This window comes from Cetorhinus maximus, chromosome 21 (genome assembly GCF_964194155.1).
Source record: "Cetorhinus maximus chromosome 21, sCetMax3.hap1.1, whole genome shotgun sequence".
In the NCBI taxonomy this organism is placed as follows: Eukaryota; Metazoa; Chordata; class Chondrichthyes; order Lamniformes; family Cetorhinidae; genus Cetorhinus; species Cetorhinus maximus.
Window position 1 is genome coordinate 29,111,828 of NC_135899.1, and position 14,480 is coordinate 29,126,307.

At 44.7% G+C, this 14,480-nt stretch overlaps 2 protein-coding genes across 2 annotated transcripts in view; one reads left to right on the top strand and one right to left on the bottom strand.

The window, feature by feature from the left end:
- Positions 1 to 3,720: 3,720 nt before the first annotated feature.
- Positions 3,721 to 14,480, bottom strand: part of LOC144695151 (uncharacterized) — a 52,600-nt gene continuing 41,840 nt past the window's right edge. Inside the window, exon 6 of the mRNA XM_078566048.1 lies at positions 3,721 to 4,521. Within this exon, the coding sequence (XP_078422174.1) occupies positions 3,843 to 4,521 (679 nt within the window). The 3' untranslated portion in view covers positions 3,721 to 3,842. The remainder of the gene's footprint in view (positions 4,522 to 14,480) is intronic.
- On the top strand, positions 6,075 to 11,895 carry LOC144695806 (uncharacterized). Its single transcript, XM_078566794.1, has 2 exons — positions 6,075 to 6,204; positions 10,680 to 11,895. The coding sequence occupies exon 2, from the start codon at positions 10,772 to 10,774 to the stop codon at positions 11,723 to 11,725; it is 954 nt and encodes a 317-aa protein (XP_078422920.1). The 5' UTR covers positions 6,075 to 6,204; positions 10,680 to 10,771; the 3' UTR covers positions 11,726 to 11,895.

Sequence of the window (14,480 nt, forward strand, 5' to 3'; positions counted from 1 at the left end):
GTCCCAGTGGAAGAGGTCCGTGGATTTCGTGTCCCAGTGGAAGAGGTCCGTGGATTTGGTGTCCAAGTGGAAGAGGTCCGTGGATTTGGTGTCCCAGTGGAAGGGGACCCTGGATTTGGTGTCCCAGTGGAAGGGGACCCTGGATTTGGTGTCCCAGTGGAAGAGGTCCGTGGATTTGGTGTCCCAGTGGAAGAGGTCCGTGGATTTGGTGTCCAAGTGGAAGAGGTCCGTGGATTTGGTGTCCCAGTGGAAGGGGACCCTGGATTTGGTGTCCCAGTGGAAGGGGACCCTGGATTTGGTGTCCCAGTGGAAGAGGTCCGTGGATTTGGTGTCCCAGTGGAAGAGGTCCGTGGATTTGGTGTCCCAGTGGAAGAGGTCCGTGGATTTGGTGTCCCAGTGGAAGAGTTCCGTGGATTTGGTGTCTAGGTATAAATCCTTGGATTTAGTGACTCGGTTAAAGGGATGTCAGAATTTGATGTCACTGTGTACATTGCTACTGGATTGTTTGTACTTTGTATGTGGTCACAGTAGGCTCAATACAAGTTTAGCTTAAATTCTCTACTATTAATTTCTAGCATTCAAGAAATAACCCCAGTACTTGGTTTGTCTTTTTTTTTTTTCCTTTTTGTGTCTTATTAACTTGGATTCCCATGCTGAATTTATGTTTTTTTTTATATGCCTGTAGAAAGTTTTGCAGTTTTCTATTATGCTTCTTGATAATTGTGTTTCTTATTTCCTCTTTGACTTCCTGATTTTTATTTTACTTCTTTTAATCTCATCATATTTTCACTTGTTATGCTCTCCGCCTGCCGTCGATGTACCTACTGTTTGCCTCTTTCCTAACCCTCAATTATTCACCTATATATTATTGATCCATGGTGACTCATTAGTGTATAGTGGAGAGTAGCCACCAGAATTGGAGAACAAAAATGATACAGTGTATTCTGAACTCTGTTCTTCGTAAGTCTAATCTAACAAGTTGCATCTACACTGAAAATATTTATCTTTAATTTGTTCGGTGCATTCATGATCTGAACCTGCTCAAACTATAACCACAAGGATATCTATTCATTGCTCTGGCTGTCAGCAAAAGGCTGTGTCACTGTCACACAGATATTGCTTCCTTACTACACATTTCCATACAATTTCTTACAGAGCATGACAGGGTAGATGCAGGAAGGTTGTTTCCCTTAGCTGGGTAGGAAGTGGTGGTTCGGGGTTCTAGAACCAGGGGACAGATCTCAATACAGGGAAGGTCATCTAGGACTGAGATGAGGAGGGTTGTTTTCGCTCAGAGGGTGGTGAATCTTTGGAATTCCCTGCCCAGAGGGTTGTGGAGGCTCAGTCATTGAGTACGTTCAAGACTGAGATCGATAGATTTCTAGACATTAAAAACATCGAGGGAAGTGGAGATAGTGCAGGAAAATGGTACTGAAGCAGAAAATCAGCCATGATCTTATTGAACGGCGAAGCGGCCTCAAAGGGCTGAATGGCCGACTCCTGTTCCTATTTCTTACGTTAAGACATTTCTCTTTACACAACCACTTTCCACACAATGGCAGCAGACATGAGCAAAGAAGTTAGGCTCATTAATACACACCCGTATTTCATATCAGCAAAACGTACACTCTGATAAAGGTTCTGTTATTTTCCATTACAGGTAAAATACAGGCCAGTACTGCAAAACATTTGCACCTTAGCAGAGTCTCATCAGCCTGCAAGCTTCTGCTAAAATACATTTCCTGAATGGATTTAAATTCAAACTAAGTTTGCAGGTGTGATTAACAGAATGGGTATCCAGCTCATTGATCCTGAGCGTGTCACCAACACCTTCTCTGGATGCCAAGGTTAAAAGAGGTACCCTGGAAGGTATGGGAGCTGGGACTTATCAATGATAATAACTGAAAGTATGAGAAATGAAATAACCTAAAGTTTGAAAGGAGAAAAGTTCAAAACTGGAACAGTCACGAACAGCATGTCAATTAGTCTCCAACTGCAAAGCAGAATACTGTGGATGCTGCAAATCTAAAACAAAAACAGAAAATTCTGGAAATACGCAGCAGTGTTGACAGCATATGTGGAGAAACAGAGTTAATGTTTCTGCTCAAGGACCTTTCATCATAACTGCTCATCTGCAACCTGCAGTGTAATGCCACCACCAAACACATATTTCCCTCCCCTCCCAGCATTCCGAAGGGACCATTCCCTCTATGTTACTCTGGTCCATTCCTCATTCACCCAACACCCCCTTCCCTTTCCATGGCACCTTTCCCTGCAAATGCAGTGAATGGCTAATGGAATGCTATCCTTTATTACGAGAGGAAGTGAACATAAAAGTAAGGATGTTTCACTTATACAGGGCATTGGTGGGACCGCACCTCGAATACTGTATGCAGTTTTGGTCTCCTTATTTAAGGAAGGATATAAATGCATTGGAGGCCATTCAAAGGAGGTTTACTGGATTGATACCTGGAATGAGTGGGTTGTCTTATGAGGAAAGGTTGGACAGACTGGGTTTGTTTCCTCTGGAGATTAGAAGAGTGAGGGGTGATTTGATTGAAGTATACAAGATCCTAAATGGCCTTGACAAGGTGGATGTCGAAAGGATGTTTCCTCTTCTGGGTGAGTCCAGAACTAGGGACCCTGTTTTAAAATTAGGGGTCGCCCTTTCAGGACAGAGATGAGAATTTTTTTTCTCTCTGGTGGTTGTGCGACTTTGGAACGCTCTGCCTCTGAAGGCAGTGGAGGCGGGGTCATTGAATATTTTTAAGGCAGAGGTAGATAGATTCTTGTTAGGCAAGGGAATCGAAGGTTATTGGGGTTAGATGGGAATGTGGAAATCGAAACACAAGAAGATCAGCCATGACCTTATTGAATGGTGGAGCAGGCTCGAAGGGCTGAATGGTCTACTCCTGTTCCTCTTTCTTATGTTCTTTGTAACACTCTTACTTCATCTCTCCTCACGGCCCAAGACCCCAAACACTCCTTCTAAGTTTAGCACACGTACTTCTTTCAATCTACTCTGCTGTATTTACTGCTGACAACGTGTTGCCTTCTACATTGGAGCGACTAAACGCAGATTGGGTGACCACTTTGCAGAACACCTCTGTTCAGTCCGCAAACAAGACCCTGAGGTTTTGGTGGCATGTCAATTCAATTCTCCATATTGCTCTCATGCTGACATTTCTGCCCTGTCTACTGCACTTTTCTAGTGAAGCTCAATGTAAGCTGGAGGAACAGCACCTCATCTTTCAATGAAACACTTTACAGCCTCCAAAACTCAACACTGAGTTCAAGAATTTCATCCCATAATCTAGGCACATGCATTGTTTCCTTTTCTTCGCTTGTTCCTTTATTTTCTCTTTTATTTTTGCTTTAGTCAGCATCACACTTGTTCTAGACATAAATTTTGTTTCATTGTTTCTTTTCTTGCCCCATCTCCATTCCCTTTGGCCTGAGAGGACTAAGTGTTCTCTCTTTCAATCTCCCCTATCTTTCACCCTATCACAGTCCTTTTTGTCATTGTCCAACCCAACCCTTGCTAAAAGCCTATTACATTTCTAACTTTTCCCAATCCTGATGAAAGCTTACAGGCCTGAAATATTAACTGTTTCTCTCTCCACAAGTGTGGCCTCACCTGCTGAGTATTTCCAGCATTTTCTGTTTTTTTATTATCAATCTCCTCTTATCTTGGAAAAATAAATAACACAACGCACTGTGTTTCCAACAAAACTGATTTATTTGACAGATAGCCAGAACATTAAACTCCAACACAGTTATAGTGGTTATTATCAGCAGCAGAAACAAACACTGGTTGTTAAGAGCAGAATCTAAACACTGCGTCACAGATGAATTCGCTGGTGTCGCAGCAGATGTTGTGACTGAGAAAATCCTTTTCCACATATGGAACAGGTGAATGGCTTCTCCCCAGTGTGAACTCGCTGGTGTATCAGCAGGTTGGATGAACGTGTGAATCCCTTCCCACACGCAGAGCAGGTGAATGGCCTCTCCCCAGTGTGAACTAGCTGGTGTTTCAGCAGAGTTGATGAATGACTGAATCCCTTCCCACATACAGAGCAGGTGAATGGTCTCTCCCCGGTGTGAACTCGCTGGTGTCTCATTAGGGAGCATGACTGAGTGAATCCCTTCCCACACACTGAGCAGATGAATGGTCTCTCCCCAGAGTGAGTACGTTGGTGTGTCAGCACTTCACTTGTGCTTTTAAAGCTCTTCTCACATTCACAACATTTAAATGGCCGTTTATCAGTGTGAACACGCTGGTGTGCCAGTAGGGTGGATAACTGAGTGAATCCTTTCTGACACATGGAGCAGGTGAACGGCCTCTCCCCAGTGTGAACTCGCACATGCACATGGAGCTTCGATAACTCTGTGAATCCTTTCCCACACAGGGAGCAGGTGAATGGCCTCTCCCCAGTGTGGCTGCGTCGATGGGTTTCCAGTTTGGAGGGATAATTGAATCCCTTTCCACAGTCCCCACATTTCCACGGTTTCTCCGTGGTGCATGTGTCCTTGTGTCTCTCCAGGCTGAACAATCAACTGAAGCCTTGTCCACACAAAAACACATACAGTTTCTCCCGACTATAAATGGCACAACTTTTTTCACGCTATGTAACTGATTAAAGCTTGTTCCACATTTGGTGCACTAGAACACTCCAATTCTGGTGTACTTATGTCTCAGTGCTTTTCCAGCCACACTGATGTTTGAAATCCTTTTCCATAAGCAAAACAGGCAAACAATTTTCCTTCCACCTTCAATGGCTGATGTAAGTCAGGCCTGATGAATGGAGTGGGTCTGCCAGATCCTGTTGTAATGTTTCGTTTGAGTTTCCTATCAGCAAATCTCGCCCTTCTAATAACCTGTAAAAGTAGGTTACAAAAGCCACCGCTATAAGTACAGGATAGAAATTCAGAACGGGCAATTCTAGCTTCTATGAAATGTTTCCCTTTCTTGTTCCCCAAACTGTAAAACCCCATCGCACACACTCTCCATCCTCCTTGTGCTGAAATTCAATCGCATTTTATCATCTTCCACAGTTTTCCTTTCAGTCGACTTTCTTTCTGCCCTGAGGGTGCTGACTTGGGCCGGGATTGGTTCTTTACTTACCACATTCTTTCCTATATGTAGCCACTTGATGATTTCAATCTACCTGTGTGAACATCGACAGTGAGTGTTGAAAGGCTATTCCACTGCTCTCAGCTGATGAGTATAATAAGCCAAACACATAACAGGAAAACAAAAGGCTAACAAATAAATCTGTTTTGTTGACAAAATCAATCTCAATTGACTTTAAAAAGATAAATTATTAAATAGGGCTTCATACTGGCTCACCTGACTGATCGACTCAGGTTCCACCCCTGAAGCACAGGGTGCCTCCTTCGCCCTTCAGCCTCTGTGCTCTCTTCCTGAATTTTCACAGGGCAATCGATAACCACTCGTCAACATTCCACTGCCAGGTGAGGTTCAGAGTAAGAAAAAAAAGAGGCCATGAATCTGAGTTGAGAAATGATTCTATTTATAAATTCAACGATTTAAATTCAAAGCAAGTGAATCCCGCAATAAAGATGTTATAATTATAAATACTGTGGATACTGGAAATCTGAAAGAAAAACAAAAAACGCCGGAAAAACTCAGCAGGTCTGACAGCATCTGTGGAGAGAAAGACAGAGTTAACCTGTTCCACCTCCTTTAAACAGTATATATTTCACCGCATTTCTACTTCCTTTAGCTCTAAAGAAAAGTCATACGGACTCGAAACGTTAACTCTGTCTTTCTGTCCACAGATGCTGTCAAAGATATTATGAACTATGATTTATTAATATGTCGCCCTTATTCGCGACACTGGAATGGAGCAGGAGTGAACAATATTCACTGTTTTAGACCATTCGAATTTTCGACCGTAACACACGCATGAACTGTCACCCAATTCCCCTAAATATAAATGGCGGGCCACCGTACCCAGAATGCGCCGCGTCACAGAAGACGGGTCATCGCTATGAGAAGGGCGGCAACGCGCAAGCGCAGGAAGGCCCCGCCCCTGAAGAACCAATGTCTGCGGGGAGCATGCGCGGTGCGGCGCCAGGAAGCTGAGCGGGGGCGAACGCAGCCTGAGCAGCAACGAGTGCGGCTTTCAGGTCCCGGATCAGAACTGCCAGGCCCAGCGGACGGAAGAAGAGCGGCCCAAGGTGGGTGGGAGCACCGTTAAACCGATGGTGCAGCGCCTCCCCCATCCTACCCGCCGCTCCCCGGTTTCTTCTCCCGTTTCCACCGAGTCCGTCGCGAAACAAAGGAGCCGTCCAGAATGCCCCGCGTCTGGCCCTGGGGAGCATGCGCATTGAGCGCCTAGGGAAATAAGCACCTTGAATAGAACGGTTTCTGGAGCGCGGGTAATTGTGGGAATTTCCGCCGCCATTCTTTGCTATTTTTTATTCATGGAATGTGGGCATCGCTGGCTGGGCCAGCATTTATTGCCGGTCCCTAATTGCACTTGAGAAGGTGGTGGTGACCTGCCTTCTCGAACCGCCGCCGTCAATGTGGTGTAGGTATACCCACAGTGCTGTTAGGGGGTGAGCGCCAATATTTTGACCCAGGAACAGTGAAGGAACAGTGATATATTTCCAAGTTAAGGTGTTAAGTGGCTTGAAGGGGAACATGGTGTTCCCAAGCGTCTGCTGTCATTGTCCTTCTAGATGATAGTGGTTGGGAGTTTGGAAAATGATGTCTAAGGAGGCTTGGTGAGCTCCTGTAGTGCATCTTGTAGGTGGTACACACTACTGCCACTGTGTATCAATGCTGGAGGGCGTGAATGTTTGTGGATGGGTGTCAATGAAGCGTGCTGCTTTGTTCTGGATGGTGTCAAGCTTCTTGAGTGTGTTGGAGCTGCACTCATCCAGGCAAGTGGAGAGAATTCCATCACACTCTCGACTTGTGATTTTGGATGATGGACAGGCTTTGGGAAGTCAGGAGGTGAGTTACTCACTGCAGGATTCCTAGCCTCTGACCTGCTCGTAGTCACAGTATTTATATGGCTAATCCAATTCAGTTTCTTGTCAATGGCAATCCCCAGGATGTTGGTAGTGGATGATTCAGTGATGGCAATGCCATTGACTGACAAGGGCTGATGGTTGGACTCTTTCTTTTGGAGATGGTCCTTGCCTGGCACTTGTGTGGCACAATTGTTATCTGCCACCTCCCAGCCCAAGCCTGGATATTTTCCAGGTTTTGCTACATTTGGATATGGGCTCCGTCAGTATCTGAGGAGCTGTGAATGGTGCTGAGCATTGTGAAATCATCAGCAAACATCCCCACTTCTGACCTTATGATGGAAGGAATGACATTGATGAAGCAGCTGAAGATGGTTTGCCTAGGACCTGAGGAAGTCCTGCAGTGATGTCCTGGAACTGAGATGATTGACCTCCAACCAGCACAACCATCTTCCTTTGTGCTAGGCATGATTCCAACCAGTGCAGAGTTTTCCCGCTCGGTCGCATTGACTCCAGTTTTGCTAGGACTCCCTACACTCAGTCAAATGTTGTCTTGATGTCAAGGGCAGTCAATCTCACCTCGCTTCAGGAGTTCAGCTCTTTTGTCCATGTTTGAAACAAGGCTATATTGAGGTCAGGAGTTCAGTGGTCCTGGCGGAACATAAATTGAGTGTCGATGAGCTGGTTATTGCTAAGCAAGTGCCGCTTGATAGTACTGTTGATGACCCCTTCCATCACTTTATGGATGATTGAAAGTAGACTGATGGGGTAGTAATTGACCGGGTTGAATTTGTCCTGCTTCTTGTGTAAAAGACATACCTGGGTAATTTTCTATGTTGCCAGATAGATGCCAGCATTGTAGATGTACCGGAACAGCTGGGCTCAGGATGTGGCAACTTCTGGAGCACAAGTCTTAAGTACTATTGATGGAATGTTGTCAGGGCCCGTAGCCTTTACTGTATCCGGCACTTTCAGCCATTTTTTGCTACCACAAATTGGCTGAAGACTGGCATTTGTGATGCTGGGGGCCTCTGGAGGAGCCTGAGATGGATCATCCACTTGGCACTTTTAGCTGAAATATGTTGCAAATGCTTCAGCCTTTTCTTTTGCAGTGATGTGCTGGGCTCCCCCAATCATTGAGGATGAGGATATTTGTGGAGCCTCCTGTTCCATTGTTGTTAAATTGTCCACCACCATTCACGACAGGATACGGCAGAACTGCAGAGCTTAGATCTGATCCATTGGTTGTGGAATCACCTGGCTCTGTCTATTGCTTGCTGCTTACACTGTTTATTATGCACATAGTCCTGTGTTGTAGCTTCACCAGGTAATCACCTCATTTTTAGGTATTCCTGGTGCTGCTCCTGGCATGCCCTCCTGCACTCTTCATTGAACCAGGGTTGATCCCCTGGCTTGATGGTAATGGTAGAGTGGGTATATGCTGGATCATGAGGTTTCAGATTGTGTCAGGTACAATTCTTCTGCTGCTGATGGCCCACAGCGCCTCATGGATGCCCAGTCTTGAGATGCTAGACCTGTTCAAAATCTATCGCACTTAGCATGGTGGTATTGCCACACAACACCACAGAGGTTATCATCAATATGAAGATGGGACTTTGTCTCCACAAGGACTATTCGGTGGTCATTTCTACCGACACTCTCATGGACTGATGCATCTGCAGCAGGCAGTTTGGTGAGGATGAGGTCAAGTATGTTTTTCTCTCTTGTTGGTTCCCTCACTACTTGCCGCAGACCCAGTCTAGCAGCTATGTTCTTTAGGACACGGCCAGCTCGGTCTTTGCTGGTGCTGCTGAGCACTCTTGATGATGAGCATTGAAGTCCCTCACCCAAAGTACATTCTGCACCCTTGGCACCCTCAGTGCTTCCTCCAAGTGGTGTTTAACATGGAGGAACATTGATTCATCAGTTGAGGTTGGGGTTTGGTGATGGTGCTGGTACATGGTAATCAGCAGGTGGTTTCCTTGCCCATGTTTGACCTGATGCCATGAGACTTCATGAAGTTCAGAGTCAATGTTGAGGACTCCTAGGGCATCTCCCATGCGAATGTATATCACTGTTCCACCACCTCTGCTGGATCTGTCCAGGGATGGTGATGTCTGGGACATTGCCTGTAAGATATGATTCCATGAGTGTGACTATGTTAGGCTGTTGCTTGACGAGGTTGTGATACAGCTCTCCCAATTTTGGCACAAGCACAAGCCCCCAGATGTTAGTAAGGAGGACTTTGGAGAGTTGCCAGGGCTGAGTTTGAGTTGTCATTTCTGGTGCCTAGGTTGATACCAGGTGGTCCGACTGGCTTCATTCCTTTGAGGCTTTGTAACGGTTTGATATAACTGAGTGGGTTGTAGGCCATTTAGGAGTCACCCACGTTGCTGTGGGCCTGGAGTCACATGTAGGACAGACCACATAAGCATGGCAGATTCCCTTCTGTAAAGGGCATGAGTTTCATTTGAATTCCAGATTTTCATTGAATTCGAATTTCACCATCTGCTGTAGGGGGTTCGAACCCCGGTCCCCAGAGCATTACCGTGGGTTCGTGGATTACTAATCCAACAACAATACCACTGCAACACCACCTGTCCCTTGTTAGTAAGTGTTCTAATATAGGCTGACAGAAGGTTGTTATATATGTTTCTCCATCCACAGATGGTATCTGATCTGTTGAGTATTTTCTGCATTTTCTCTCGTACTTCAGATTTCCAGAATCCACTATGTTTTGCATCTGTTTTATTGCAAGCATTGCTCACAGAACTGTGCCTAGACACAGACAGGGCAATTAAGAGCCTGTTAGCATTGCGGTGCAGTTGGTTGTGGAAGATGGCCCCTGGGCTCCAGAGTCAGTTTGCATCAGTTTCAGCTGGAGTGGACATGGAGGAGGAACTGCCCATTTTAACCCCTGAGAGCTTCAACCCAGTAGGGCACAACAATGCCAAATATGAAATTGTCAAAAGAGGTAGACTGCAGGGGAAATTTGGTTGCAAAACAGACAATGCCCAAAAAATGTAAAATCCTGACTTGTTTTAGGAGCAACTCTTTCTGTAGAAGTTTTAATCCATTTTACCATATGCATTTACTTATAATTTTTAATGTGAATGTAGGTATTGCTAGCAAGACTAACAATGTACTGCCAATTCCTAGTGTTATTTGATAGTGGGCCTTCTTCTTGAACCACTGCAGTCAAAATTACAAGATTTTCACCCATTGACAATATAGAAGTGGCAATATATGTCCAAGTCAGGATCATGTATGACTTCGAGGGGAACTTGGATGCAGTGGTTTCTCATGCAGCTGCTATCCTTGTTCTAGCAGGTGGCAGACCCATGTTGGAAGGTTCTGCAATGTTCTGCTCAAGCTGCAGGTGCACAGAGTGCTTCTCCTTCACCTTGCCTCACTATCCCACCTCTTTCTCTGCCTCTCTCCTCCACTGGAGGCCAGAGTCTTCTGTATGGCCAGACCTTTCAGTGGGTCCCATTTCCTTAAAGACATTAGTGAATCAGTTGGGTTTTTACAACAATGCAGCAGCTTTCATGGTCACTTTTATTTTCTGGCACTGGCTCCACAAACTTTCCAGATTCTAGATGAGCTACATTTGACAGCCTGTTTTTATTGGTTCTCTCTCATGACCCCTTTTACCTCTTTTCAATTGATTTCATAAGGTATTAGAAGAGGAGGAGTTTCAGACAGGAACATCACGATCTGACTAATTCATCACACAATTCATCTGGGCCTGCATCTTCTGTCTTTGAACATGGAAGCAAAAAGCGCCATTCACAGCGGAGAGAAACCATACACATGTACCATCTGCGGTCGATGCTTCTGCCGATCATCTGGCTTGTCGAGACACAAGCACAGTCACACCAGTGAAAAACCATGCAAGTGTGGGGACTGTGGGAAGGGATTCAGTTACCCATTTGAGCTGGAAATTCATCAGCGCATGCACACTGGGGAGAGACTGTTCACATGTTCCATGTGTGGTAAGGGATGCACTCATTTCTCTGCCCTGCGCAAGCATTGGCGAGTTCACACTGACAAGAGACCTTTTAAATGTTCAGACTGTGGGAAGTGCTATAAAAGTTCCTGGGAATTGACATGCCACCAACGCGTTCACACTGACGAGAGACCGTTCAGGTGTTCCCACTGCGGGATTGGATTCAGGCGATCGTCGGACCTCACTGTGCATCAGCGTAGTCATACTGGGGAGAAGCCATTCATCTGCCCCGCATGTGGGAAGGGATTCACCCAGTCATCCCAGCTCAGTACACATCAACTTGTTCACACTGATAAGAGACCTTTTAAATGTTCCGATTGTGAGAAGAGCTTTAAAAGCAAAAAACATCTGGTGACCCACCAGCGAGTTCACACTGGGGAAAGGCCATTCACCTGCTCTGTGTGTGGGAAGGGATTTGGCCGTTCTTCCTACCTGCTGAAACACCAACTGGTTCACACTGGGGAGAGGCCATTCACCTGCTCAGAGTGTGGGAAGGGATTTGCTTGTTCGTCCTACCTGCTGAAACACCAACGGGTTCACAGTGGGGAGAAGCCGTTCACCTGCTCTGTGTGTGGGAAGAGATTCACTTGTTCATCCAACCTACTGAAACATCAACGAGTTCACACTGGCGAGAGGCCGTTCACCTGCTCCACTTGCGGGAAAGGATTCACGGTGTCATCCAACCTGTTGAAACACCAGCGAGTTCACAAGTGACTGCAAACTTTGGATTCTGCCATTTTTTGCTGCTATTCGTGACATCAGGATTGAACCATGTTCATTATGACAATTGCGCTTTGTTTTTGTTGATGTTAATAATCCCAGTGAGAGACTTGAGTTTAAGATTCTGGATAAATGTGAAATAAATCAGCTTTGTTTTGAACTCATTTCTCTAGATTTTTGTCTTTCCCACCAGAGTGTTCAGCATTACCTTACTGGAGCTCGGAAAAGATAATCTGGGGGAAGGATTGTAAGGGAAGAACAGAACTTGAGACTGGACACAGTCCTTCAGGACCAGACTGAGAGGGACACATTGCACTTTCGTCTTTCTTATCTCTCTTCTCTGACAGCAGAATCCCCATGTGGGTTAACCTTGAGGCATATAAGAAATATGACCTGGCCCTCTCTCCCATGGTTCACAGCTCTTAAACACAGAACAAAAGGATACCTTGCAATTGTGTTTAGAGTCAGGAAGAAGAGTTATGAATTCTGGAAACATGCTATTGGATCAGCGACTGTGTAAAACTGCGATCTGTTTTGACTGAAAGTGAAATGGCAGGTTTGAGTTTCCAGCTTAACAATGACTGTTAATAATCCTACAAAGGTATAATGTGTTTTTTGTGAGAGTTCTGAGTCTAACATTTTAACACCTGTTGAAAATCATTTGTTAAAGTTTGCATTAAAATAACAGATGTAGGAGTTCACAGGAGCCAGTTAATTGCTGGTAAAATTATACAACAGATGTTTGATTTCCATAAAAGGAAGAGTCTACAGCATGATTCAATGATAGCATTGTTTTATTGATTTGAGCTTCTCGCGTATAGTCCCTTTAAATATCTACTTCAATCCCACATGCAAACAGTGGCACTCTGCCTTTAAATAGCAAAAAATAAACATACAGAGGGATGAAGCTGCCCTGCACCTTTATCAACTTGCCTCCTACTCCGTTACTGTCCCTTTATGAAGGAGTGACATGTTTTGATGAATGTTCTATCAATAGTTTTCTAGGCGGTCTCTTTATTCTGCTCATTAATTGCATTTGTTGTGACTCAAGGAACCTTGCCCGATTGAACTTGCTATATGTGGAGGGGTCAGGGAGGTGATGGCAAAGTAGAGACGGATATCATCAGTGTACACGTGAAACCTGATGTCATGTTTTGGGTGTTGGTGCCAAGGGGCAGCGTATAGCTGAAAGATAGAAAGCAGCCAGCAATAGACCCTTGGAGTCTTCAAAAGTAATGGGGTGAGCCATTGCTCGAGATACTTTGGCTTTGATTGGATAGCTGTAAGCGGAACCAATTGAGGTCAGCCGTACTCGGATGGACAATAGAGGAGAGGCATTGGAAGATGCTGTGGTTGACTGGGAGGTCAAGATGTGTGAGGACGGATGGTGCCCCACAGACACGGAGGTGTCCTTTGTAGCATGGATTTGAGCTCTTCAGTGCTGTGGCAGCAATGGAAACATGGAGTTTCAGGGAAGGTAGGCATAGATTTAGGAGGTATGAAGACAATCAATGACTTTTGGAGAGGAATGAGAGTTTGAAGATTAGGTGGTAGTATGGAAGGACAGCAGCCTTTCCCTTTATCCTCCTCTCATTTCAAACACTCTTTTCAACCAGATATGATGAATTTGGAACACTTTTGAATCTTGCTGTGGCACCCCAACTTACCAATCCATGTGAGATGGTACGATAGTTGATGCACTGGTTTTAGTTTTTCCAAAACTCCCTAGATTTGGGGAAGATTCCATTACATTGGAAAATAGCAAATGTAACTCCTTTATTCAAAAAAGGAGGGGGACAAAAAGCAGGAAACTATAGGTCAGTTAGCCCAACATCTGTCATAGGGAAAATGTTAGAAGTTATTATTAAAGATGTTATGGCAGGGCACTTAGAAAAATTCAAGGCAATCAGGTAGAGTCAACGTGGTTTTGTAAAGGGAAATCCTGTTTAACCAATTTATTGGAGTTCTTTGAAGGAGTCACATGTGCTGTAAGAAAGGTGAACCGGTGGATGTACTGTACTTCGATTTCCAGAAGGCATTTGATAAAGTGCCACATCAAAGGGTATTGCAGAAAATAAAAGCTCATGGTGTATGGGGTAACATATTGGCACGGATAGGAAATTGGTTGGCTAAAGGAAAGCATAAATGGGTATTTTTGTGGTTGGCAGGATGTGACAAGTGGTGTGCCACAGGGATCAGTGCTGGGGCCTCAATTTGTTACAATTTATATAAAATGACTTGGATAAAGGGACCAAAGGAATGGTGGCTAAATTTGCTGATGACACAAAGATAGGTAGAAAAGTAAATTGTGAAGAGGATGTAAGAAGGCTACAAAGTGACATAGATCGGCTAAGTGAGTGGGCAAAGATCTGGCAAATGATGTATAATGTGGGCAAATGTGAAATCGTTCATTTGGGCAGGAAGAATAAAAAGGAAGCTTATTATCTAAATGGTGAAGATTGCAGAGCTCTGAGATTCAGAGGGATCTGGGTATCCAAATGCATGAATCACAAAAGGTTAGCCTGCAGGTACAGCAGATAATTAGGAATAATAGAATGTTATCATTTATTGTGAGGAGAATTGATTGCAAACGTAGGGAGGTTATGCTTCAGTTATATAGGGCACTGGTGAGACCACATCTGGAGTACTGTGTACAGTATTGGTCTCCTTATTTAAAGAAATATGTAAATGCATAGAAGCAGTTCAGAGAAGGCTTACTGGACTGATACAAGGAATGGAGGGGTTGTCT

Excerpts from the sequence above, each read along its gene's own strand:
- LOC144695806 (XM_078566794.1), top strand. The coding sequence starts at position 10,772 with ATGGAAGCAAAAAGCGCCATTCACAGCGGAGAGAAACCATACACATGT.